Below are 27536 nucleotides of genomic sequence, written 5' to 3'. Positions count from 1 at the left end.
ATATACAGAAACAACAAATGCGATCATATAAAATTAAAAAGCTTCTGTACTGCAAAGGAAACAGCCAGTGAAGAGTGAAGAGACAACCTTCAGAATGGGAAACAATTTTTACCTTGTATTTCACAGGCAGAAAACTAACATCAAGAATATATAAAGAAGCACAGTGTGGTGGCACACGCCTGTAATCCCAACACTGAGGAGGCTGTGGCAGGAGGGTCCCTGTGAGTTTGAGGCCAGTCAAACCCCCCCCAAAAAAAGAAGAATATATAAAGAACTCAAAAATATTAGACCTCCTCAAATAAAAGACACAGATGAAAAATGGGTAACCAAAATGAAAAGATACTTCTCAGAAGGACAAATGGCCAATACATACATGAAAAGATGCACACAATTGTTGGTCATCAGACAAATGCAAATTAAAACCACACTGCAAATACCATTTTACCTCAAAAATAATGGTTGTCATTAAAAGAACTCAAAAATATTAGACCTCCTCAAATAAAAGACACAGATGAAAAATGGGTAACCAAAATGAAAAGATACTTCTCAGAAGGACAAATGGCCAATACATACATGAAAAGATGCACACAATTGTTGGTCATCAGACAAATGCAAATTAAAACCACACTGCAAATACCATTTTACCTCAAAAATAATGGTTGTCATTAAAAATCTATTTATAAATGGTGATGAGATTAGGGAAAGGAGAGGAACTTTTCTACATTGTTGGTGGGAATATCAACTAGTACAACCACTAGGGAAATCAGTATGGAAATCCCTTAAAACACTAAAATTTAGCAATTCCATTTGTTGCAGCTATGCTCCTTCTAGATATCTTCCCAGACTTAAAATCATAGTACAGGGATACATGCGTATCCATGCTTACAGCAGCACAATTTATAATAGCTACAATTTAGAAACAGTGTACATGTCTACAGGAAAATGGTATTTATATACAATGAAGGACCACACTGCCATAAAGGGAAACTTGAGGCATTCATAGATTAATGGATGCAATTTGAGACTATCATGTTTGGTGAAATAAGTCTAACACAGAAGCTCAAATATTCTCTTATATGATGACTTACATACATATATATGTGCATATAGACTTACAAAATAGAAAGTAGGGAGCGCAAATACTTCCGCAAAATATCTGTTTCATTGTTTCAAAAACACTTTAATATAGATACTAATTTGTTTCATTTATATAACTAGTTTATCTTAGATCACTGGTAAAAAAGCTCTTTTTTGTAAGAATCTGTTTGGTTTATATCTTGTACTCTGAGGAAGTACTTTGAAGATAATGATACACAGCATATTGACTAGTTTTTCTTATTACTTTGTAATAAAATTTATTTCTTCATATAAAACAGCAAATATCAGTCGATATTACTACATAACAGATCTTGAATCCTCCTATAGTGTTCTTTGTGCTGTCCAATCCAAATAATTGCTTTCTGATGGTTTGTGTTGATAGCTTTCATTTTATCCCAACAATTGTAACTCAGCCTTTTTCCTATTGATTTATTTGACTGTAAACTATTGGACTTTTTACTACTCTAGAACACCACTAAAGTCTTATTTTTATAAAAGAACAACTATACCTTCCTGGCTCATCCAGAGCATGAGTATTTTCTTTCTTCTTTATAAGCAGTTCTGCCACTTGCTGCTTGTTTTCCCTTACAGCAAGCAAATTTGGTGTGAGGTCATCCTGTGAATGAAAAAAGTTATTATCCACACAGTTGTCTATTTCTTAACTGAACTTAAAACCTGGAAAACGTTCCCACTGCTCTAACCTAATACAGTAGACACTTGACTTATAAACTCAATTAGTTCCGAGGGCTGGTCGTAACTATGTCATTACTGCTGAGATGTGGGTGTTTACCTCGGTACACGCTATAGATAACAAGAGACAGATAAATCTTCCATTAACCTCATTAACCCAAGTTGTTCATAAGTCAGGCCAGCCATAACTTGCAGGTCCACTGTATAAGGAATAAATGCACAGCAGCCTCTTCCTCCTCGTTAATGCTTCCACATGTGCGGTTCCTGAAATGCACTCTCTGCCTAGTAGTTGCTACATGAACTCAGGTCAAAACTCGCCTCAGACTTCACTGATTCCAAGGATCTTTCCTTCTGTCACAGATTCATTATGGTACTTTGAGTTATGTGATGGCTCCCACCTGAATCAAAAGCATCTTGAGGGCAGGGGATATATCTTTTATCTCAGTAGTCCCAATTCCTAAAGCATAGTAGTAAAAGATTTAAGTATTTTTATTGAATTGATGAGCTAAATAATCTCTAGTGCAGGATTTCTCAGTCTATCCTCCAAAGAATAATTTTCCATGTTTTTTGCCTCAACAGATTCACTAATCATCTGTTTGAGAGATTATTATAAAACTGCACTATTTATTCAGTATTAAAATATCTTTAATTTTGCTTTATTCCTATTGGACAATACTTTCTGTCAAATATCAACACCTGAGGAATTAAGGGTTTTAGGGATACAGTGTTGAGGGCTTTCCCATAACATGGAAGTTTCTTCTGGGTTATGGAGGAAACCTGCTGGATTCTATGTATGGTGTCAGGATTCAAATACAGATGTCAACAAATCCTGCTCCAATCGAGTCCACAGGACATGGTCACTCATTTGTGAAATAGGCTCCAAATGAACTCTGACTGCTTATTACTAAACTGTCTATGGGTTTTTCTCCTATTATTAGATGAAAATTTTATCTTAGCTGAGAAAAGGCTCAGTACAAAACTTTGATTCTCACTGATTATGATAATCCTGAGATCCATATGCCTATGTACTCTTTTTAATACATTTTCATTCTGTTCCCATTCTAATTGCTAAGGCTATCTCTTAGTTTTAAGCAAAAAAAAAAATATATATATATACATATATATGTATATATACATATATATGTATATATATGCATATATATGAATCAGAGGTAAAACCACGATGGTTTAGCAATTAAAAGTCTAATACTGCCCAATAAGGATTGGTTTTATCATAATGAAAGCCACTAAGTCACTTGTATTTTCAAGGGATAATGCCGAAGAGAAAGATATAATATTGGTGGTAATAGGCATAACTTATTCAATTGGAATTAGAATTAACCTAATAATGCTTTCTGACATTCCAAAAGGAACATGAAAACTTGTCAGAACAACTTCTAAATTCAATTCCCTTTCTAAGATGGTACCATAAAATACCGATAACATTCTTATGAATTCATACAAAATATATGAAACTCCTTACTCTTTATTACAAGATACCATAAATCAAGAACTGAAAGTCATGAAGGCAGAGTAGTGGATAGGAGAAAATACAGAGGTGGGTCAATAGCAAACTGGAGAAGACACGAGAACTTCAGATACAGGGGGCACACCCCAAGAGTCACACGGGCTCCCAAGAGACTAGTTCTCTTCTTTTCGAGAATCTTGAAACCCCCAATTCTGGTGGAGTTTCCTGAAATTTCAAAGTGGACTCACTGTATGGAGGCAAGCTGAACACAGCTAAGAGCCACATTCAGTCCATAGACTTTTGCTCATATCTTTGCTGTGTGTGTGCTTCCAAATGATTGTGTAAAAAGCAAATGTGTGCATGTAAAATCCTTCCTTTAACATCTTGTTTTACTGAAAAGTGAAATCAAGGGGCTGGGATTAAGCTCAGTGGCACCATGCATGCCTGGCAAAAGCAAGGACTTGAGTTGGATTCCCTGTTAAAAAAAAGTGAGGTCCCATGATGTAATGAAAAAGATTCATTATGCCTATTTTAATAGTTTTTGAACACTTTAATTTATTCTCCATTTCTATGCAATCCTCCCCAACTGTTAATTAAATAAATAGTTTCATAGGAGTACTCAAACTAAATTATCCAAAAAACGTCCAGCTGGGCACAGCGGCTCACACCTTTAACCTCATCACTCTGTGAGGCCAGGCAGGAGGATCCAACTTAATAAGGCCTGGTCTCAAATTTTCAAAAGGGGTGAGGAGTGCTGAATGCTGGGGAGGTAGCTCAGTTGGAAGACCCTAGGTTCAATCCTCAGTACCACACACATGAAATTAATAAAAATGCTCAAAAAGCATTCTCATCTACTTTCTAACTAACTTCACTGATTTCTGCCAGGGCTCAGTGAACTTAAAACATTGAGATGTCTACCACATGCCTTCAACTAAAAACAGGCTCATGGTTGCCACTATTCAGTTCAGAGAATTCTGAAAATAATCAACATTTGTTGACCTCATCCTCTGAATGATAATAATGAGATGTAAAACTCTTAAAGATTCAGCCTCAGCCTAACCATAACTGAACTTCTGCAGAGCTTCTCAACAGCCGTCAGTGACTGAAGGTTGGAGGGAAAGTGGTGGTATTCTGCACAGCAACAGCACCAATGATACTCCTCCTAACTTCCATTGACAGAGGTGGAGAAAGACAAATGAAAGCTGAGCTAATATGTTGGAAAGAAAAGACTGGACGAAAGTGGTATTTAATCAAACTTCCACAGATTTCTTAAGTTCCTGAGATTTGGGAATTCATCATTATACTTGCTTATTAAATGGTTCTGAGCTATATCAGAGGCTTGAGGAAATAGTTTTAAATATCCATGTCCAGACCTTACTAGATTTACTGAATCAAAATCTCAGGGGCCAGTCTCAACTCATACATTTTCAAAACTTTCCCCAGACCTCTGAGAAGTGCAAGTCTAGATAAAAACTAGAGAACCTAGAAGGTCACTTTGGTCTCATCTCTCATCTACAAGGTCGATTCTTTTTACCATTTGGGGATTTGGTCAAAAGGAGGGAAAGTAAGAGAAAGTTACTCCCGAAAAGCTCCATTTAATCCTGTTAGGTAGGGGCAGGACCAGACTAGAAAATTCAAAATGCATTATGCAAGCCCCTCATCGCCCAGGTCCCAGCAAAACATTATAGGTTTGAAAGCAGAATTTAGATTGTTATATCAGTTGCTGTTTGTGCCTGAAACAGAGAGAATGTCTGCTAATTATTTGTTCATTTCCTCTTGATGCTTACCATCTAAGCACCATCCAGCCAATGCCAATCTGGCTTCATCGGAGCTCTCCTAAAATTGCAACTTTGCAAATATACAACTTTCTAAACTAAGAATTTTTATTCCTAAGCGAGGTACAGCGGTGCATGCCTGTAATCCCTGCACTGTGGGAGGCTGAGGCAGGAAGACTAAAAGTTCAAGCCCAGCTTGGGCAACAAAGTGAGCCCCTGTCTCAAAATAAAATATAACATAAAAGAGCTGCAGATGTAGCTCAGTGTGAAGACCCTGGGTTCAATCTCCAGTATTGGAAAAAAAAACTATTCTCAAAACTGAAAATCAGACACACATTGTTTAAATACTGCATTGATTCTCTGGTGTCAGAAACTAAAAGGGGAAATAAAGACTAAAATATATAATAGACATTGAGAAATGGTAAGAAAATGTTCAAATGGGAAGGGCACAAAGGAGAGGGAAGGGGATAGGAAGGATGGGACAAGCAAAAAAGTGAACACAGAAACAAAGCGTTTGTATATAGGGAGGGGAGGGGGTCAAAGGGAAGGAACAATGGAAAAAACAAGAGGCAGGATATAACATGCACAGGTGCAAATTTCCCAGTGGTGAGTGTTATCATTTTATATATAAAATCTACCAATAAATGTTTTGGTTCAAATAAAAACAAACAAACAGAGAAACAAAAACATACAAAGAGCATCCTGTCTATATATAGAGACCAGAAAAATATTTTTTCCAAAAACAAGAAAACAAACAAGGGGCAAGAGATTTAGCTCGGTGGTACTGCACCTGCCTTGCAAGCACAAGGTCCAGAGTTCAACCCCCAGTACAAAAAACAAAATGAAAAAATGATAACCCCCACCGACCTGCATATTTCTAATCACTTTCCCTTTCCAGTTTTCCCATTTAAGTGAGACCACTAAAAAATGAATCACTTTTATGACTTGTCAGCAGCAACAAGATTTCCACTTATTATGAGATGAGGTTGTTCTGTTTAAATTTTAAAATAAAGCCTATTTCCAAGGCAAATTTTGCTGTCTTGTGTTGTTTTACACTAAGGGAGGAAAAAATACTTTGATAGAAATAATATCAGGAAAAAGAAAAGATTTACTTCTTAAAATTTTAGTGTTTTCACAAATATTTCCATAACTTCGTAAAAGCAACCTGTATCCTCTAGTGTTTCTTTAACACTATCAACATTTAAAGTGAAATATTTAACTATTAAATTATTTTAAATATAGTTTTTATTCATGGAATGCTTGAGCTTATGAAAAACTGACCCTACCTATATGTCACTGTTAACATGCATCTACTTCAAATACCTTGGAAAAGAAATTGGCTGATCTATACCTTATTTTTGGCCTCAGTATCTGCATGGTGTGAAAGCAGTTTAGCCACTATCGATGAGTTTTCATAATAGACTGCATAGTGGAGAGCAGTGTTGCCGCTGGCATCTGAAACATTCGGATTGGCACCCTGTTCCAAGAGAATAGTTGCACACTCTTCCTGGTGGTATTGTACAGCCTGTGGGTATTGTAAGAAGAGAATGTCAACTCCAGGAACTCAAAAGGGACCTTCCTCATGCCTCACCAAGTAGTGATATTAAATTACATCAATTAAATTTTATTTCAGCAATTAAATGCAATCCATCTCATGCTGAAATTGGTGCCTGCTACCCACCTTAATCAGGGCGTTACTGTTTTCCCTGTCACATGCCTGCTACCCACCTTAATCAGGGCAGTACTGTTTTCCCTATCATGGGCGTCGATGTCACATTTTTTCTCCACCAGAAGAGTCACCACTTCTGGATGGCCATAGACACAGGCAAAATGCAAAGCAGTCCTATGATAGTGAGAAAGATTCTTAGGAAATTACAGAGCTCTATTTCGAAATGCACCATTATTCTTGTAATCGTGAACATTAAATAGCCTTCAACACAAATAGTTAATTTTCTTCTAAAATGTGGAACAGCATTTCATTCCTTTTTAAAATTAAATTCCCTTTACCAGGGACTCTCTGTATTTTTTTCTATGTTTATAGGTCACTTGTAGATCTGCACAAGAATACTTTACCCAATTTAGAGTTCAGTGTAGCTTACTGGTGATCCCCACCTTCAAAATAAATAAATAAGAATTCAGTATTTTTCCCTTGGTGAGGTGAAAAATATTTCTGCAAAAGGAAGAAACATTTTGCATCTAATATATGTTGTACATCTTTTGCACGTATGTTGTCTTTCATTTTGTTAACTTTTCTCTAAAATAAGGGAGAGTTTAATTTTTCTTTTGATTGTCAAACTTCAGAATGCCTGTTTCTATGCAGGTTGTGTGTTTAGCATGCACCAGGCTCTGAGCACAACCCCCAGCACAAAAAAAGAAAGAGTGCTTGCTTTTGAGGTCATTCTCAGGAAGGCACAAATAGGCATTTGGGTTTTCTTTTGGTACCTTTCTCATACTGTATTATTTCTAAAATGTAACCTATACTCCAGGAACTTTTGTGAAAAAAAATTTCTAGCTCATAATTTTCAAACAGTTAATAGGCATTTCATTCATGGGTAACTCTGGTTTTCCAACTCATATGGATGTCGCCAGTATCCAGTTCCTAATTCTTACAGATACTTGAGTGTTTCTGGAATTTCTAATAAGTTACATTCATTTATCTGTCTTTTGGGATATTAGCAAACAATTTGTTTTGATACCCAGCAAGGCAGAACTTCACTACATTTTCTTAGTGACAAAATAGCAAAAGTGGGTGTGTGAAGTCAAGTGTTAGGTGACAGTTTTATTGGGTTTATAGAAAACGGATGAACAGAAAGTTTACATTTTGGGACTATAAAATATTTCTACTCAAGAACATGGAGCCGTGTTTCCATTTCAGTTTCCGTGTAACATTCTTCAGTAAAGAACATATGTGCACAGGTGAGGGCTGATAGAAAGTAGATACTAAATTTTATTCAAATAAGTTCTAGCTCTGAATTTATATAATATACTATATCATTTTATAATGTATTAATATATGTAATGTGATATATATAATGTACATTATATTATTATATAATGTACTAATATAAAACATAATAAATATAGATATTATAAATATTATATAAATATATTCTATATTGTACATCATATATTATATATTGTATTATATATTAATACATTATATAATGATATAATATATTATATATTAATACATTTTATAATGTATTATATATAAATTATGCACATGTTATACAATGTATCTTATACCGTACATTATATTAAATGCATATTATATATTATTGTATTACACATTATATATCAATATTAATAATAATACATAATATAATGCATGATTAACAAAATAAATATAATATGATCAATATAATATTAATATATTATATATTATATTAAATATAATATATACAATATGCATTATTTTATATGATGTATTAACATTATGTGTTATATATAAAATATTGATATATTTGGGAAACATTTCAGTGTATTCTTTTAAAATGTGTGAAACAGTTATCTTAATGTGATTTTAAGAATAAAATCCTATACACACGTTTGTTCCTGTGGTTAAATTTCTTTGAAGTAGTTAATAAAGTGATCTATAACTGCTGATTGATTTTATTTTGCTGCTCATAAATATTTAGCTGCCTGGGGATAGACCCCCCTCTAACCTGTCCCCCCTCCTCATCCCCTCCTCACGCTCTCTGGCCCTCCCCCTGCCTGCGTCTCCCCTTCCTCACCCTGTCCAGCCCTCAAACCTTGGACCTGCCACTACTCCTGCACTTTCCCAACCCCACCTGCACACCCTCCCCTGAAGCCCCATTGCCTGTGCTTCTTGTCTCTGTCATTGACACCACTTTTCCTCAGCATGAGGCGCTGCTCCACTTTCACCGTGTCGCCCACACTGGCGGCCTTGTGTAGCTTGCCCACGGCCTTGGGGCGGGCTCTGTGCTGCGGATCCCCACAACTGCCTTCTAGGCCTGAGGGGTCTGAGGGCACCCGGCCCCTACTACTGAGGCCAAATAGCCTCCTAATGGCTGAGGCTATCGGCATCCTAGCCCTCCCGTTCAGCCTTTCTCCAACGAAAAGTTTAGCCAACTGAGCTTGTAGAACAACTGCTAGGCTCTGCGGCTGGCTTCCACCTGGGTGGAACCTCTGTTACCAAGCAAAAGGACGAAGTGCCTCTGAGCCTGTGGCGCATGCTCACCAGGCCTAACTGCCTCTGACCCTGTGGTGCATGCTCACCATGCCTAACTGCCTCTGCGCATGTGGCGCATGCTCACGAGGCCTTCTCAGTACATAGATGCACCTGTCCACGTGGCACTTCTTCCTTTCCTGTATATTATTTTTATTTCTTTCTCTTGCCTGAGTTCTCTGCATAACGTTTCAAGAACTATAGTGCAAAGGACTGGTGTTAGTGGACCACTTATCTTGTTCCTATTTTAGAGGCAAAGCTTTCTGCTTCTTCTCCCTTAATATTATGGTGATTGTTGTTTTGTCCTAAACTGGCTTTTGTCAGTTTGAGATGAGGTCCTTCTACAAGTATTTGCTTCAGTGATTTTTTTTTATATCACGAATGCATGTTATTTTTTGTCAAATGCTTTTTCGCCATCCATTGAGATGGTCATGTGGTTTGTTCTTATTTTTATGTTTTCTATTACTTTTATTGCTTTGTATATGTTGAACAATCTCCCTGTACCCCTGGAATGAGCCTTGTTCATGATGTACATTTTTGTCAATTTCTTGTAGTGTTTGCCAGTATTTTGTTGAGACATTTGTGTTAATATGCATTAGAGAGAATGGCCTGTAAGTCTGTTTTTAGGCTGGGACCATCTTCATTTGGAATCATGGTAATGCCAGCTCACAGGAATGTCTTTGGAAATACCTTTTACTTTCATGAAAGTGTTTGACGAGTACTGGCATTAGATCACTCCCATTGGGACCTGTGTTTCTTGGTTGATTTTTTTTTCTTAATTCCCTCTTCAATTTTATTGTCTGATATTGCATGATTCAGAATTTTTATATATTTTTGGTTCAGCTTTGGTAGTTCATATATATTTAGGAATCTATCTATTTCTTATGAATTCTCCATTTTATTAGAGACCATTAGTTACTTATGGTCATTTGAGTTCAGCAGAGCCTGCTGTGATTTTGCCATTTTCAATTCTAATGGCTGTAGTTTGGGTCTTTACTTTCCTCTTTTTGGCAAGACTGGCTAGATGTTTGTCTCTTTTATTTATTTTTTTAAAGAACCAGCTATTTGATTCATTGATTCATTGTATTTTTATACCCAATTTCATGAATTTCTGCTTTGTTCCTTATAATTTCCTTCCTAATACTACCACTGGGTTTGGATTTTTCTTGTTTTTCTAGGAGATATGAAACACATTATTAGGTTTTTTTGTTAGGGCTCACCCTTGTGTCTGATGTAAGCATTCACAGCCATACACTTCTCTCTCATGACTGGTTTTCACTGTGTCCCATAGGTTGTGGTATGTTGTACTGGATTGATTGTTGAATTTTATGAACTAATCTCTTTCTTGATTTCTTCTCTGATGAATTTATTATCCAAGAGGGTATTGTTTAATTTTTATGTGTTTTAATAATTTCTGTAATGTTTTTGCCATTGATTTGTAGTTTCATTGCAATCTGATCTGAATATATGCATGGTATAATTTTGATGCTTTTGCATTTACTTAGTCTTGCTTTATAGGACAGCGTATGATCTACTTTAGAGAAAATTCCATGTGCTGCTGAGAAGAATATGTATTCTGTGCCTGTTGGGTGGTACACTGTAGTGTTTATCATCCCCGTTTGTTTGAAGGTTCGGGTTAGTGATATTTTTGTTGATTTTTTTGTCTAGTTGATCTATTTTTTGGTTTGGTTTCCTTCTGTTTTTCGGTTAATCTGTTTTTGAGAATGGGGACAGTAGAGAGAGAGGGAAACAAAAAGACCAAAAGAATAAGAAAAATGGCACTCATGAGCCACAGAGAAATAGAAAGTAGAATGAATCTGTTCAGCAGGGGAATAAAAGAAGATTGGGAATGCAGGCATGTGCCACCACACTGGGCAGCAAATTCTTAGCTCTTAGTCCCTGTGAAGTAAAACATAATGTTAAATATTGCAGACAAAAGAGCATGCAGTGGAAATACTCTCATTCCAATAACAAGGGCTAGAACATTAGGCCAAATGAAACCAAAACCAGCGTATGCCAAGCAGGGAAAACAGTAAGTTCTTTAGCTCCAAGTCTAGCACTCAGGGCAAGAGATGTCAAGATACAAGCTCCAAATTCCTTGAGCAGTCCCATGTCTACAGAACTTCTGGTAGTTGTTATTCTTGTGCATTTTATCTAGGGCTGGCTTTGTCAATTCTTGTAGCTCCCTCAGATATTCCACTTTTGGGGATTCTCCAGATTCTTTTATCTCCACTAAAATTTAGATTCACTCTTACACCTACATGCATCTTCCTCTAAGATGCACACAGCCAGTCATTACAGGTCTTCTTCTGAAATCTATGTGGAAGCCTCCATGACACATAAATCTTCCATTCTTCATGCACATAAAACCAACCACACCTGGGTGACACCAAGTTCTACTCAAGCCTCTAGCACTATTGCATCATGGCTATGGGAGCGTCTCAGTGCCTGGATGGCTGAGCACTGTGAAAGGAATCCCATCCAATTTCCTCTCTGGGCTTTCTCAGCACAGTGCCCTGGGGCTCTGTGTTAAAAACAAAAACAAACAAACAAAAAAAAAGTCTTTTAATTTCCCACTTACTCCCGTGTCTGTTATTACCAGCACCATCTTTAACGGCAATAAATCCAACCTATAATCATCTGTGGTGCACCTCAAACTGTCCTTCCTCAGTGCAGGCATGTTTGGACTTTGAACTATGTCTGTCACACTGTTTTCATCTTATTTCCAGGGTAGCAGTTACCACATAGAAGGTACGTGTGGATTTACTGTTCAACAGAAGTTGCAATGGGCATTATTTTTCTCTGTTCTTACAGAGGACCTATGATCACAAATAATTTTTGACAATTCTGAAGGTCGGGATCATGACACAAGTGCCAGGATCTAAGCCAAGAGTCACCCACAAGGTGCAAATATGATTCAAATACAAAAGACATGATTTCATATATGGACATAAGGAGTACTGAGAGCTTGAAGGAGCAGGAAACTGAAGAGAGACAGTTTCAGAAGGGAAGGTCTAAGAGCAACCACCTCCTCTGCAAAAAGGGTATGAAGATATAAGATTCAATCATCTTTTCAAGAACAAGGATACAGGACTACTATTCATCTTTAATGATCTCACCCCAATCTGCCTCAACTATGAGGAGAAGCACGAAATGCAACTTTCTGCACCAAAACTGAAAAATGCACACCTTTATAACCATAGTGATCATAAAATTCAATGGCCTCCCTATCAGATAGAGGGCCACATAGCAATTTCCAGCTTGGAAGAATTATGTGGCTAATGAATCTGTGAAACACTCTCAACCTGTTTACTTGATTGACAGCTGTGAGGAATGAAACGGAACTCGAAGCAGCAGGACACACAAACAGAGATCTCTTCTCTTACTGCTGGTTTCCAGAGACACCACCATCTCAGTCACTGCCAATGTCCATGTCTTTTTCTGCAGTTTGGAGGAAAGAAAACCTACTATGCTGCAAAAATGTCCATGTCTTTATGCAGTAGCTAAGGGAAATAATGTGACAGAGTAGAAGGAACCCCATGATCTCCAGAAAGTACTTCAAAATCAAATGACAAAATACTGTGAGAATGGGAACATAAGTGGGAGGATTAAACAATAATATGACCAGTTTCATATAGAATAATATGACTCAGGACTAGGGATTTAGCTCAATGTCAATGCTCCTGACTTGCAAGTGCAAGGTCCTGAGTTCAATTACCAGTACCACACACACATGCACACACACAATAATAATAATAATAATATGACTTAATTTATGTTGAATGTGTTTAAAATATGTATTTATGTTTTCATATTAAAACACAAAATAAATATTTATATACATTCCAAAAAATCAATTAGAAATGAAGCAGTGACTATTGAAGCACATCTGATAATTTATATGTCTTTGAGAGGCAGTGAATATGCATAAAGCTGCCATCTGTATGCAGGACAAAGTTCCAGGCACTGCACTGGATAAAGCATTCATTCCAACTAGACCTAACACAGGAGGGGAAATAGCTGAGACACTCAGAGGACATCATCTTGTGATAAACATCCTGATTTAAAGGCTAGGTTATCTTTGTCCTCTGCTGCCTTCACTGTAGTCTGGGAATTCAGGTGAGTGGGGCAGGTCCCCTGCACAGGAGAGGAAAAGACATCTCCTCCCATGCCTAGGGAGCCTCATATTGGGCCTTCAGACAATGACAATTGGGGCATCTGATCAGTGTCTTGCGGAGGTGACCATGGGTCCAGTTATTGCCCTAGAAAACATTTAATAGATCAGAATTCTGCTACAATCAAAATACAGGAAAAATTCTGTGGCAATAAAATAAATAGGACATTGAAAATGTTCAAATAAAGGAGAAGCTTGTTCTGATAGGGAGACAGTGTTTAGCCCATTAAACAAGATAGATCACCATGCCCTGAGGGAAGGGCAACATGGAACTACACAGGAAAAAACATCTGGAAACCCAACTGAGCCTATCCCTGTCCCAGGCTTGGGAGAAAATACCAGGAGAAGAGAAACTGTTTCATCCCTCCCATATGAATGAAGACTTCTACAAAATATACTTTTCTCACTTCCCTCTGATAATTTTTCAAGGGACAGTGAGGAATATGAGTTTGGGTGAGTGGGATAAACTGGAAAGAAACACACAGCTAGTACAAGAGGACAAGGATATTCAGACTCAGGTCAATTAAACTCCAGCATTCAGATTCCTCCCAGTTCACTGCCAGGTTCAACACTCACTGTTTTCTACTTGACTCTCTGTGATAATACCAAAGGATCCTAGGGATTCGCTGGTTTGATGCAGCACTGAAGTACTAGTGAACATTGAGCAACTAGGCAGAAATGCTTGCTGATGAGGGTGGACTGGTTTAGCATCCCAGATCATGGTTGGGACATGACCACACTGCACAGTCAACTGAAACTTGCTGTGAAGACAAGGTCAAATTTAAATAGCCTCAAAATTAAGATGGAGTATTACACTGCATAACCTGGACATCAGACTATTCTTGTGCTGCACACTAACCACCGGTATGCTTAATGACCATTGTCAGAAGTTACCACACATTTGAAATCCTACAGGATTTATGAATTCCTACTTAGTCCCTTGTTTGATACTCTACTCATGGGCTTAATATGAGATGCTCTAAGGCTCTTGATTACATTCAGATTCAAAGGAAAGTTTGGGAAACACCACTTTGCAGCATTGCTTCTGCCAGTAAACATAATCCTTTTGGGCCACTACCTAGTTGGATGTGGCCCATCTGCATGCCATACACATTGCCTGTGTTCATTGCCTCTATCACCAAAACCAAAAATAAGGCTAACACAAATAATACTATCATTCTTAGAAACCCCTATAATCCAGGACTTCCTAAAAGAAAAACATCAAAGAAATTGGTGGTGGGAGTGGTTGGCTTCATTTGAAGGTGGCTGGCAGGCGTCTGTGCTCTACTCCCCTGCAGCTGCATCTTTTGCATCCACAGAAACCCATCGCAAAACAGCTAGGGAAAACTTGTCTCTCCTGCCTTCAACAGGGGCATGGGTTATGCATAAGTTTTCTGGGACATGGCATGAAACTAATCACTCCTGACACTTTCCACACCATCCCTATGATTGTGTTTCTCACACTCATGCTATTTCAAACCTCCAACTTCAAAGATATAGTGATCATCAATGTGAAATCTACAGTTTGACAATTGAGTAGGATCATTTGCCCTCAGTAAAGTAGGACTTATTTCAGAATAAATATAATGACGAGATTGAGAAATTTAATACTGAGGTGGAAGCAATTCAAGTGCCCATCCACAGATGAATAGATAAACATAATATGTTCTGTAAGTACAGTGAAGTATCAAAGTCTTGTAAGTGGAAGGGCATTCTTACACACAGTGCAAGATAGACAAAACCTGAAAACAGCATGATAAAGTCCCTAAAGGCATCTCCTCATCGGAAATGCTTCTTAAAGCCAGTATAGAACTCTCACAAAGCAGTGACACAACATATTGAGGACAATGGTTGTCCAGATCTGGGGACCTTAAAAGGGAAAGGAAATGAGAAAGTTTCTTGAATTTTAGTTGTGCAAGTTACAAGTACTATAGAGATGACTGGTTGGATGTTGCATCCCAGTACTGAATGCACTAAATGGTAAATTTTATATTCCAGGTCCAGGACTAGGGCAAGAGATGTCTAGATATAAGCTCCAAATCCCTTGAGCAATCTCATTCCTAGGGCATTGTTGGCAGTTGGTATTCTTAGGGGCTTTATCTTGGGCTGGGTCTGTCAATCCTTGCAGTTTTCCTCACAAGTTCTACATTTGAGGAGTCTCCTTATTAATCAGTCTCCACTGAGCTCATTGGTATCCACCTGCTTTCCTCTCCAGGATGCATGCAGTGTCCTCTCAGTAGTGCAATTCCAGGACATGCAGTTCTAGTTGCTCCATTACCTGGTATCCCTTCCATTCTGAATGGCTTTGAAACCAGCATCATGTGAATGACACCAAGACTTGCTGCAGGATCCAGGATTATTGTGCTAGGCCTGAAGGGACATCTGGGTGCCTGGATCCTTGAGCACTGTACCAGGAATCCCAGGAACCAATTTGCTAGACAGGCATTCATGAGCATGGTATTCTTGAGTTTGGTGCTCAGAGCAAAATGTTTGAATTTTGATCCCAATTGAGTGTCTTCAAAATCGCAGTATTATGGATCATTCCTATGCTCTCAGGTGTCCCTGTATTTTCTGTGATGCAAAGATCCTGGATATATATTTTGATTATTTGTAAGCAGAAGAAAACAACCAATCTTTCCTCAGTTCCAAGTGTGCAAGGTCCAAATGTACTGAAGCATACTTTCAAGTGATTTTTTACTTTTATATTATTCAGCTGTGTTGTTTGCTCTGTCAGCTCTGGTGATTTTGAATGTATAGCTATCTAAAACACCACAACTCTTTCCATCCAACAGATTCATCTATATGCTTCTTGGGAATTGCTCTCACCTGATAAATTAGTCCACCACATTAACTCAAAGCCTTCAACAAAGTTATATTCCATGAAGAAAATGAGGACCAATTTTAAGATTAAACAAATTCTGAGAGGCGAAAATGTAGTAACTCATAAATAACCTGACACTGTGAAGGAAGTACTGCAGTACCAAGAATGACTGGTTTCATTCATTGATCTGATTCCACCGCATGTCAATTCAGATTGTTTGACTGACATGTTGGAGACAGTGAATCTTGAATACAGTCTACTAGGCTTGTCCCAAATTTTAGGTAGGCAATTTCAGGAGGTAGAGTTATGAAACATTTTGGCTCTTCCTCGTTTTTTCAAAAATTTTATGAAAGAAAAAGTATTAAACTCATGATAATAAATGATTTATTGAATATTTTTTCAAAAACTTTCACTAAATTTATCAACAGCAGTTTTGAAATTTTACATGCCCTATGATTGGCATTTTATCATTTCCATCCAACCTGCCTTAATAAACCTTCAATTTTTGTCCTAGACTCAGCACATTTAAGAACCTTGTTCTGTGCACAAGGAAGGAGGCTTCCAGGAGATTTGCAGAGACATCAGAGGAAGAGAGCCAGTGCTGTCCAAAAAGGCCAGTGAAGAGAACAATTTTCTCATCCTCCTCACCTCTGGAACAGAGGCAGAAGATTTGGATAATGGGCACAGTATCTAAATTCAGGAACAAATGATAACCAATTATTAATGTCTCTGTTTACACACTTGACCATTTCTGAGTATTTTAGATCTCATGTGCTCTCTTCTTCTGTCTTGGGTGATCAGTGTTCTTTCATTAGGAAAAGGTGTCTCCCACATTGCTGGTCATCATAATTTTCCAGGTGGCTGAGTTTAACACAGAAATTCAGATTCTATGGTTACAAATAATATCAGCGACCTTGATATCTTGTCTTGAACTCTTGGACAGAATTAAAGGAAATTGAAGAAGTCAGTGCTGCTTTAATATGCAGGAGCCTTCCTGTGGAGCTTGTGAAATACAGTGCTACAGAATCTGCCTCAGCAGTCTTCAGGCCCAGACTATAGATCCCTGTTCACAGGTCCACTGATGTCAAGGAATTGAGGGACACCAATGAGAAGGCAGAACCTAAAGTCCTTTCCAATCCATGTATTCCTTCCTGGAACCCACCTGAATCTCTTCTTTTCTTCTTTCCTGCATGAAGTTACCCAGAATCTGATGTGTGAGGACTTTCAGAGTTAACTCAGGAAGGGCACTTTGCAAGGGGATTCCAGGTGCTGTGGCCTCATGTCCAGCCTCATGTTGAAGAACCAGAGCCATTTTCTTTTGAGATTCTTTCCCACTGGAAGCATTCCTATTCTTTTGTATGTTTATACTTTTCTTTCTTGAAGACATTCTCCAACTTGCATGGATCTCCTCCCCTGTCCAGTGCCTGCTTACCTCTGGTTTGTTCATAAAACTCAGAGCCTCCATGGCCATCCTTGTGACTGGCTCAGGCTTAGAAATTTTTGTTTAAATTTAAGTAAGGGAGGAGACCTTCATGAGTTTTTCTGGATTTAGAAACAATTTTTTCTATGCATCCAACATAATACAGCAAAATGACTCTGGGGATTGATTTCCCAAATCTTCTCATATCAAAATCATCTTAGCAGCTTTGTAAATCCCACTACACAATTCTTACTTCAAGCCAGTGAAATCAGAGTGGCGGTGTCCTTCAAAGATGACTAGGTTACTCCACAGACAGCACTATGTAGGGCTGTGACAATGACCTGTAGCACTCTCCCATAATAGAGAGCAATGACCCATAGTAATTCCCAATAATAAACATAATAACTGAAAGAAGCAGCTACTTAGCTCTCTGGAATGCAAAATGTCCTAAGTGTGTTATTTCTGCAACACTACAGACTTCCATTGTACATTGCACATGGACTTGCAAGTAATATACACGAGATTCAGAGCTAGGTTGCACTGATGTTAAGTGAGCTACAGAAGCAATGCATATCACAGCGTATTACAGTAAGGGATAAATATACTTTTTCTTTTCTTTTTTTCCTGTGTGAAATCATCTACCTGTCAATATTAGGACCAGATCCATTGAACTGCACTCATCATTGCAGTTGCCCAACATTGAGACACGAAATTAATAAGATACCTGTGTGAATACCAAATAGTTTCCCTGGTATGAAAAACTAAAAATATAAATAAGGATAAAAATGTATAATTGATATTGTGCAATAGGAAGAAAGGGTTTAAAGGAGTAGAAGAAGTGGGAGGGAAAGAGGAAAGGCAAGAAAGGAAAAGAAAAATATGAGAAAAGGAAAATAATAGAAACAGACTCTTTGTAAATAGGGAAGGGTAAACAGGGTGAGGCAGAGGCAGGGGAAGGGGGAGAATGGGGAAAAATAAGAACCAAGATACATCATGTAAAGGTACAAGATGCCAATGACAAATGTAACTGTATTGTTGTACTCCTAAAATATACTAATAAACTTGAAAAAAAGGTCAATGAAGATATTCTGTGGTGGCCATGGGGAAGCACATGTGAAATATCTCTTGGTGATGTAGATTGAAACTTAAAGCATCCCCAGAGAAACTGTGTTAAATTTTTGGTTTCCAGTGAGATGGTACAGGGAGGTGTTAGAAACTTTCAGATCTCAGACCTGGTAGGAAGTACTGGGGTCAATAATCACCTCTCATTAAGGGGATTTCAGTGTTGCTGGTCTCCTTTCACTTCCTGGCCATGAGGTGCCAACTTTCTCTGCCTTGCACTTTGTCCACAATGTGCTGCCTCACTACAGGCCCAAAGGAGCAGGGCCAATTGTCATGAACTGAGACTTCCAAACCATGAGGCAAAGTAAGGCTTTTCCCTGCACAATGATTTATGTCTGTTTGTTACAGTGAAGAAAGCTGGTTTCTGCATGCGGGTCCATCTGCGGTTCATAAATCCTATGTGATATTTCACGTCAGAGAAGCCAGAAGCAAGGCATAGTAACAGGTAAGGATAAGATGAGGCAGACAAGCATCACCTAACTAATCCCTCAGATCTCCCCACATTGGCCGTAGGAGGGGTTTGGCTTGGGCTGCATCCATCCTCCCCTTCCTCTCACTTTATTTTGTTCCCACTTGTCTTCCTTTGTTGTTCTCCACTCCAAAATGTGTGCAACTAGATAGCCCACATGGTGCCCCTTTCCAACTCCTGGCATCTTAGATAATACTATTGATTTTTTAAAGAAAAGAGTCAGCACCCTTGAGTGGCTATGAGCAAGAAGAAAGTATACAGCAGAAGATTTGCAAGATATAAAGCTTATGAAAGGAAATTTTATATGTACTGTGGTTACTATATGTTTCATTCATAGAAGCAGCCCAAACAGTGGAGCTGGGAAGACTATTGGCTAAGACAAAGCTCAGACTTTTACAGCAGTGTTTTCAGTGCTTTGGTGGGGAATGTAGAAGGTCTAAAGGCTCATGAGTATGAAAATTCATTCAGGATGTCCCTATAAACCAGTTGTGGGCTTCACATTTTTAGGGAGTCTGTCAGATACAACTATCTATCCCCTCCAATCTGGGAAAATCTTTGTTTCTTAACAATGGCTTGGTGAGGCATTTGAGCAATCTGGCTATACTGTATTCTGGCATTGGGATAGTTCCTACATGGTCTTGCTGGTGGTGGCTCTGGACACCTGGGGCATCATTGAGGCTGTAGTGTTGCGTCTGTGCATGTGATCCCTCCACAGTGTTCAGTCTCACCCTAGGCTTTTTTGGTCCTTACCACGTCTATGATCAGATGTCAGTGAGGAGGAGAGCAGCACTTGTGGAGAGTGCCGGTACTGCTTGATCACACTCAGTGTCCCACCCCAGGAAGTGGTGGATCTTAGGAAGATGTACAATCCGAGTTTGTAGTTTCACACAGTTCAATTTCTCTGTCATTCTTTGCACAAGTAATATTTGCTGGCAGATTCAAACTGTGTGTTTTTGAATGCTGGGAGAAAGAAGAGCTCCTTTCCATTAGCAGTGAAGTTGCCAGTTTTCCAATAGGTGAGATTACTTCATGGGTGATAACTCTTACTCTGTTTTCTCTAATGCCCTTAGAAGCATGCATTTGATCACGGAGTATAGTTTCGTACAATCCAGGATTAAAACTCCTGACACTTAGAACAGAATAAGATTCTCTCCTGCTGCTATCAATTGGTACTTTAAGTAAAGACATGTCCCAAATTAAAGTTGCTGCCTTTTGAAGGGAACAATGCCAGTGAGTGAATATCACACATCACTCTATTTGTATACAACTGTTACTCACACCCATCCAATTCTGAACTCTGGATTGTCTACAAAGGCCATTTGGCTTTTAATTCTAAAATTTCACAGGCCTAGATTTGCCATTTGTATAATCAGTGTTCTAAGGTCTCATTCTGCTCTCCAGTTATCGGTTTTGGTCCAGAATGTCTTGTAGCCAGGGAATAAATAGCACTGTATATCAGAAGGATTTGATTTTGAGGTGCTCAAACTCTGGGCCTGCTAATAAACTTTATTAATATCCGAGAAGGAATACAGACTCTATGTGTTTCTGAGCCTAAGCACATCCTCTGTGGTTACTATTTGCAAGGACAATACAAATGGAAGTGGCTGCCATCTCAGCCCTGCGTGTAAAGGAGAGGAGATTTTCTTTCAGGATAGGCTTAGAAACTTAAAGTTTGTTATATGTTCCTGGAGCTGGGAATTTGAATCTTTGAGCTCCTCATTGTCCTTACAGTCAAAAGACTTTAGATTTCCTATGGATGTTTTGAGCTTACTGCTTTCACTCACTAGACTTTCCAGCATTATAGACTAAAACAGCTAGCATCAAATTTCTTACTCTGTTGAAATTATTCAAAAGTTTCATACATGGGTTCACTAAATTCTTTGCATCTTACAAGTGGTGAATTAGGATAATCAAATGAACAGGAACTGAGTATTATTTTGGACAATTCACACCAAAAATTACCAGTATTCTTTCCAAAATTATGAGAGACCATGGCATCCTTAGGACTCATGGAATTAGCCAACTCCAGGAGCCCCTAAAGCCATTAAAGAATTTCATCTTCATAGTCCTGTTTCTGTAGAGCCACTCCTGCTACCAAAATTTCAATTGGTGCTTATTAGAGAAACAGATTTAATAAAAGATGGTCAAATACATGAGAATTTACAGGATTGGCTTACAATGGCCACCCACAGAGTGTGGAAGAGTGCAAAGAACCAATTGGAAGACCCAGAATTCACTGTGGTGTGCCACAGGAGTCCATATCAGGAGGAAGGAGGGTCTTTGATGGAAGGCTGAAGGTCTGCACCAGAAGGCTGAAGGGTTTCTGCTGGAAGCTGAAGAGTCTGGGCTGAAAGGCTAAAGACTACATCCAAAGAGAAGGCAAAGACCGGAGCACGTCAGAATGAACAAAAGCAGCAGGCTTCCTTGGTTCACTTCCCTTTTATACCATTTTGGTGACCATCTTTCCTAGTGTGGGTATTCCACACCCAGAAATATGCTAAGCCAATTTAGTTGAGTATTTCTTACTTAAATTGACACTATTAATTCACTATCACACTAGGTGAATTTCAACTGTGCAAACATTTAGATCTCATATCCACCTACTAATCCCTAGGTTACAGTGAGGAAAATGAAGCTGAGTGAGGCAGACAAACTTTCCAGGGCTCACACAGTTATTACACATGGAAGCAAGATTCAGACTCAGGTCTTAGCACTGAATGTCCTCAGACTCGGGTCACGGCATTGAATCTCCTCCTACTTCATGTCCAGGAGGAGCCCTTGCTCTTCTTTAACTGAGACCCCAGGACCCAGAGAGGCAGGCCTTTAGTCATGCTAGTATGACCCAGCACTGACAAGCAAGGGGCAGTTTAGCCACTGAGCATGAGGGCACTCTCAGAGGGAGAAGTGGTCAGCAGCTCTGAACTAGACATGGACATGACAACACTCAAGAGTCACACTGCCACTTGCTGGGAATTCATGGTCAAATTTCAGGAGACACATAATTAGGGTGTAGCTGTGATAGACAGCAATGGCACACCATGCCTTTTAGTTGCTCCAGGCATCTTCCCCTGTCTGTCAGATTCTCCTACACTCTGTACACCAAACACAAGGATCTCAGTCAAAATGGGCAGAAATTTTCAGCAATTTAAAATTCGGTCAGACTCAAGTTTTCTCATTAAGCCACCTGCTTCCTCCTCTAAACCCTGAGCCTAACATAAAAGTCCTCAAAGCTATTGGTTACCTTCAGATTCTGAAAGGGAAAAAACACTGTTTTTGCAGACACTGTGTCTGTCAGCAGACACTTCTATTGGGTAGAGATGTAATGCACTGGTAAAGCACCTGCTTAGCATGGACAGGAGACAGTTTGAGTATTGAAGGGAGGAAAAGTTTATAGGACATAGCTCAGGACACATAATCCCTGTGGTTGTTATCACTTCTTCCTTCTGCCAGTGTTCACACATCTATTGTTTGTGGAAACCACAGAGATCAAATATACAGTGACCAAAAGGCTAAATTTTAGAGAAGCATCAGTCACCTGGATATGCACTCCGGTCCTAAGGAACTTACATACACACAGTTATTGCAGAACAAAGATACTGTGTGAGTTTTGTTAATAACTAATGTGAAGAAATCTGAGGTGTAAGGAAGCCAAGCGCACAATGAAGAGTACAAGGATGAGCATAATGTTTGTATACACAGAACACAGAATGGTGGTGGCCAGCGGGATGGGGACAGGGGAAGGGAACAGTGGTTGGAAGGCTGCTGAGTTTTATTTGTAGAGATGATATATCCTTGGGAAAGGGTGGTAGAGTTGTTGCACAACAGCACGAATGTACTTAGTACATTTGAACTGTACATTCATAAATGACTAAGGTGGAAAATTCTTTGATGAATAAATCACCAAAAGACAGTGGACCAAAAATTTAACCACCCCATACTAGTCATGCAAACTGTAGTTTGGGGTGATATTGAAGTGTGATGCAGAGTCTTCAAGTTCCCTAAATGTGCCTTTGAAGGGGTTCTGAAAGTCTGGGACCTGTGCATGAAAGGGAAGAAGCCCCTGGGAAATCTGTGAGTCTCTGCTAAATTTTCTAAAAGTTCTTCAGATAATATATTCTACTGGAAATGCATATAGGATAGGATTTTGAATGGCAGATGAACCACTCTTCACAGACAGCTGGGGGTCCTGTGGGCTATCATTGTCCTGAGACCCATGTGAGGCAACATTCCATTCCACTTTCGTTGCTTCAGTCTTTGGTCTTACACTGAGATTGAGAGAGGTAAGTGGTTTCGTCAAGGTCCTCACATACAGAAACAGTGCAAAGACATCACCAGTGGAGTCTCCAAGGTATGCAGTAGGTAAAAGGTCAACAGGACCCTGAGGCCAGGCCCTGCTGTATGACTACAGGCCACGTGAAATGCATCTAAGGAAATTCCTTTGTATTCTCGCATGCTAAAGTCTTAGCACTGTGCAGTCTATGATAATGATAACATTTTCATCCAGTAAGCTTCAATTCTTTCAGCTGTTAATAACAGTCATTCAGAGAATAGCTAAGGCCTATTTGTTTAATCTTATTTGGAACGCACAGTGTTTTGGGCTCCACATTCTCATGATAGAATATTGCTGCATAACCACTGCTCTTCTATTCTTTTTTACATCTGTGGACTGCTGGGAATCTATTTAAAAGTCTGGAAGATCACATGCTCAGCATGCATGAAGCTGAGAGTTTAACCGTACCCAAAATAATGAATACAATGAATACAAAACAAACTAAAAATATCCATTTTGAGCCCAAACCCAGAACACTAAAATCAGTATCTCAGGATGCAGGGGCATCAGACCTCTTTTACAGAACACTTTGCAAGTGATCCCAGTGTTGCCCTGAGACTCACTGTTGGGGCCTTCTAGAACCCCTAGGTGCTTGGATGACTACCACCATCAGCATCACATGGGATGCTCTGGACACAAGACGGTTACACCTGCTTTAAGGTTCTCTGTATCACCTCTTGCAGTTTAATAAATCTTTGCAGGTTTGGAGTATACAACAACATTTGAATAGCTTGGTAACAAGCAACAGTTCTAAACCCTGAATGCACATGGGAGCAAAGCACAGTACTGTTAAATTTGCAGGCTCGACCACCACAGAGATTCTACTTTTTGTGTGTCAGATGACCATAATAATTCATTAAGGTTCAAAAGCTCTCTAGACATCCAGACAGACAGAACTGAGAATGATTTTTCAATAGGCGGGAGAGGTTGCAGACCTTCATTTGATATTTTTCCTGAATCTTCAGTAATCAACCTCTCCTCATATATTCAAAGTTTTCACCTGCCACCAGGTTCTATTTAAGAAGCTTTCATAATACTGAAATCATGACTTACCAGAAAAGAAATTGATCTGTGCTTTCTCCTTGTGTATGGTACAGCAATGCTGTCTGCAGGAAGCTACAAAGTTAGGCAAGACAAACACAAAGAAGTGGAAAGAGAATTGCAATGTAAAAGTACGTACATCTGGAGACAAATGAATCCACAATGTCATGGACAGAATAATAATGTAATTCAACACACTCCCAGGAAATAATGGGTGCATGCAGACAACAAGTGCACAGTGGTTATTTGTGTGGAGCAGTTTTGGAAAGCCATTTGTTTTTGCACATGAGCACTCTTGCAACAAATTTGTTCACATTTGCACTTCTGAAAATTTTTCAAAGGAAGCCAGTTTATTTGGGAAAAGGACAGTAAAAAAGAGACAGATAGGTACTCTGAAAGAGCAGAGGACATCAAAAGTGAATACATTTGTTTCTAAATGTTGACCCCGTGGAGAATGGCAGAGGCACTTAGACCACATTTCCCTTTTGGGAAAATGGGAAGCAAAAACCAGTGAAAGACACAGCTGCCCAAGAACAAAGGAACCGGGAATTAACCTGGCTTCTGACAGGTGGGAAGGAGAAAGGACAAGAGCCAAGGGTCATTGGGTTTCATTCCATGACATGAAATCAGCTGCAAATCAGTGCGGGTGGTGTGAGTGTTGGGATCAGACCAAAATCTCTCACACATTTCAGGGCTTATGACAAGGCACTACAGAGAAGTAAGTATGACAACTGCAGGCTTTTCCTTAAAATTTCCACATTATCTGCAATAAAATAAATTCTGTTCATTACCTTAAAGGATTTAAAGGGTTTTTTTGGTTGTTTTAGTTTGTTTGTTTGTTTGTTTGTTTGTTTTGGTACCGGGGATTGAACTCAGGTTCTTGCACTTGCAAGGCAGGCCACCGAACCACTGAGCTAAATCCCAGGCCCAAATTTAAAGTATTCTTTAAAATTGGAACACATTTAACAAAAACAGGAATTGAATTGCCCTTGCCCTCTGAGTTACATTAGCCATCTCACAAGTCTGAGCTCAAACAATATTGGAAATATAAAATTATCTTGCCTGAATAATGGAGCCACAAATTAGAGTCATTCATAGGAAAATGGATACATATTGAGTATATACTCCTAAGTAAAATAAATAAGTCACACATGTGTAAATACCAAATAGTTTCACTGGTGTGAAAAACTATAATATTACACAAAATCCTAATGGGATAATTAATAGTGTGAAATAGGAAGCAAAGGGCTAAAGCTGTAGGGAAAGTGGGAAGGGTAGGGGAAAGAAAATAAGGGAAAAGAAAAATGAGAAAATGAATAAATGGAAATAAAGTGTTTGTACATGGGGGGGGTGAAGGGAGTGCAGGGTCAAGGGGAAAAAATGAGAACCAAGACCCGTCACATAAAGGTACAAGATCCCAGTAATGAATGTAACTGTACTGTATACCTAGAATGTACCAATAAACTCAATAAAAAGAAAAAATTGAGCCACAAAATGTTGCGCTCCATACAGGGAGCCGGAGCTTTGAGGAGCTGTGGATATCATGAATATTGGAGGGCTGGTTTCTATGAGTTGGTGAATCACAGTAGAAAAGCCTGGTCTGCCACAGGCCCAGGGAATCCTCAGCCTTCCCAGCTATGGGGCAGTGACGCATGATTTAGTGACTAGGGACAAAGCCCAAACACAGTGACAAGGGAGACCTAGTTATTGTATTCAACACTAAAACTTGACAATATTTGGGTGCTCTCTCTGTCTTTCTGAACCTCAGTGTTTGCAGTTGTAAGAGTGGTCTCCCACTTGGTTGGCCTCCAGTCCTCTGGGAACTCAGCTTAATGAATAAATCTCTGCATCATTGAAGGCATACATGGCCCAGATTTACTATTGCAGTCTTATCTTTGGTCAAATCCCTAAGAAAACTAGCTCACTAAATCCATGCTTTTCAAATATGTAGGTCCATTGGTCTGGAATCTGCAGAACACCATGCTTGAAGGTTCCATATCAGTGGTCTGCAGGCTCAGAACCTAGCTTCCTGGTCATGCTTCTGATGGTGTTGTGTGTCTGAGGTCACCAGTGAGTAAAGAGGCTGCAAAATCCCTTCACACCCGTGAATTCCTTCCCAGTGTCCCCTGAAAACCATAATCTCTTCCCTTCTGCATCTGGGACAGCAAGCTCTTACATGTGCTGACTTAGAAAATACACACAAGAAGGGCATTTTCTAGCCTTTCTAGATAGTGTGGCCTTTGCCTTGACCTGGGGAGAGACAACCAGTCATGGTTCCCTGGGATTCTATCCATTAGGTACATTGGTTTTCCTGAAAGTATCTTTCTCTACAAATTGACTTTCTGAGGATCTTTAACTCTCCTGTCCATTGGCTCCTTTCTTCACCTTTCATTTTCAGACCCAACAGCAGCTCAGGCCATCGTTCAGATGACCTTGAGCTAAAAAAAATAATCTCACACCACAATGAAGGCTTCACAATCACCTCAGTCAAGCCCACATTCACAAGGACTATGATGACCCCAAGGTTTATCAATTACTTTTTGGAGAAGTGGAAATGGCACTACAAATACATGTTTCTCAGTGCTAATAGAGCTCCTGCTCATTGTACCTGTGAGGCTGCACACAGGTGTGATGAAATGGAGAAAGAGGACGCAGCCTCCTGTCTCCACTGTGAACTTCATGGCATTCCTGCACCATGGTCACCACATCCCAAGGTTCTCAATTGTCCTTCCCCTTGGTCTCCAGCTGTTCTGAAGCAAGAGACCCACAGCTCAACCCATCACAGGATCTAACAATTATTTCTCTTCCAATCAGCTTGGTGTCATCTTTAAATACCTTCCCACTTGTCACATGAACAGAAATAAAATAGAAAATTACATAAAGACATCCCTGATGTAGGTTGAAAAATTCAAATCAGATAAAACAAATATATATATATA

At 39.1% G+C, this 27536-nt stretch overlaps 1 protein-coding gene across 1 annotated transcript; it reads right to left on the bottom strand.

Annotated features, from left to right (window-relative positions):
- Window positions 1–1423: 1423 nt before the first annotated feature.
- On the bottom strand, window positions 1424–9183 carry LOC104851369 (ankyrin repeat domain-containing protein 26-like). Its single transcript, XM_033759561.1, has 4 exons — window positions 8852–9183; window positions 6760–6874; window positions 6383–6556; window positions 1424–1714 (listed from the first exon to the last, which is right to left on the bottom strand). Exons 1-4 carry the CDS (start codon window positions 9076–9078, stop codon window positions 1574–1576), a joined length of 657 nt encoding a protein of 218 aa, XP_033615452.1. The 5' UTR covers window positions 9079–9183; the 3' UTR covers window positions 1424–1573.
- Between the last annotated feature and the right edge of the window lie 18353 nt (window positions 9184–27536).

Source organism: Fukomys damarensis, unplaced genomic scaffold (assembly GCF_012274545.1).
Source record: "Fukomys damarensis isolate Sample0158 unplaced genomic scaffold, DMR_v1.0_HiC HiC_scaffold_37, whole genome shotgun sequence".
NCBI lineage: Eukaryota > Metazoa > Chordata > Mammalia > Rodentia > Bathyergidae > Fukomys > Fukomys damarensis.
This window is presented reverse-complemented; position numbering and strand designations above follow the sequence as displayed.

What these genes read in the sequence shown, in the direction of transcription:
- LOC104851369 (XM_033759561.1), bottom strand. Translation starts at nt 9,078, where the DNA reads ATGCCGATAGCCTCAGCCATTAGGAGGCTATTTGGCCTCAGTAGTAGG. An exon ending in GACAGAGACAAGAAGCACAG is followed by an intron (nt 6,875 to 8,851) that starts GCAATGGGGCTT and finishes TCACTATCATAG; the next exon opens with GACTGCTTTGCATTTTGCCT. An exon ending in ACAGTACTGCCCTGATTAAG is followed by an intron (nt 6,557 to 6,759) that starts GTGGGTAGCAGG and finishes CAATACCCACAG; the next exon opens with GCTGTACAATACCACCAGGA.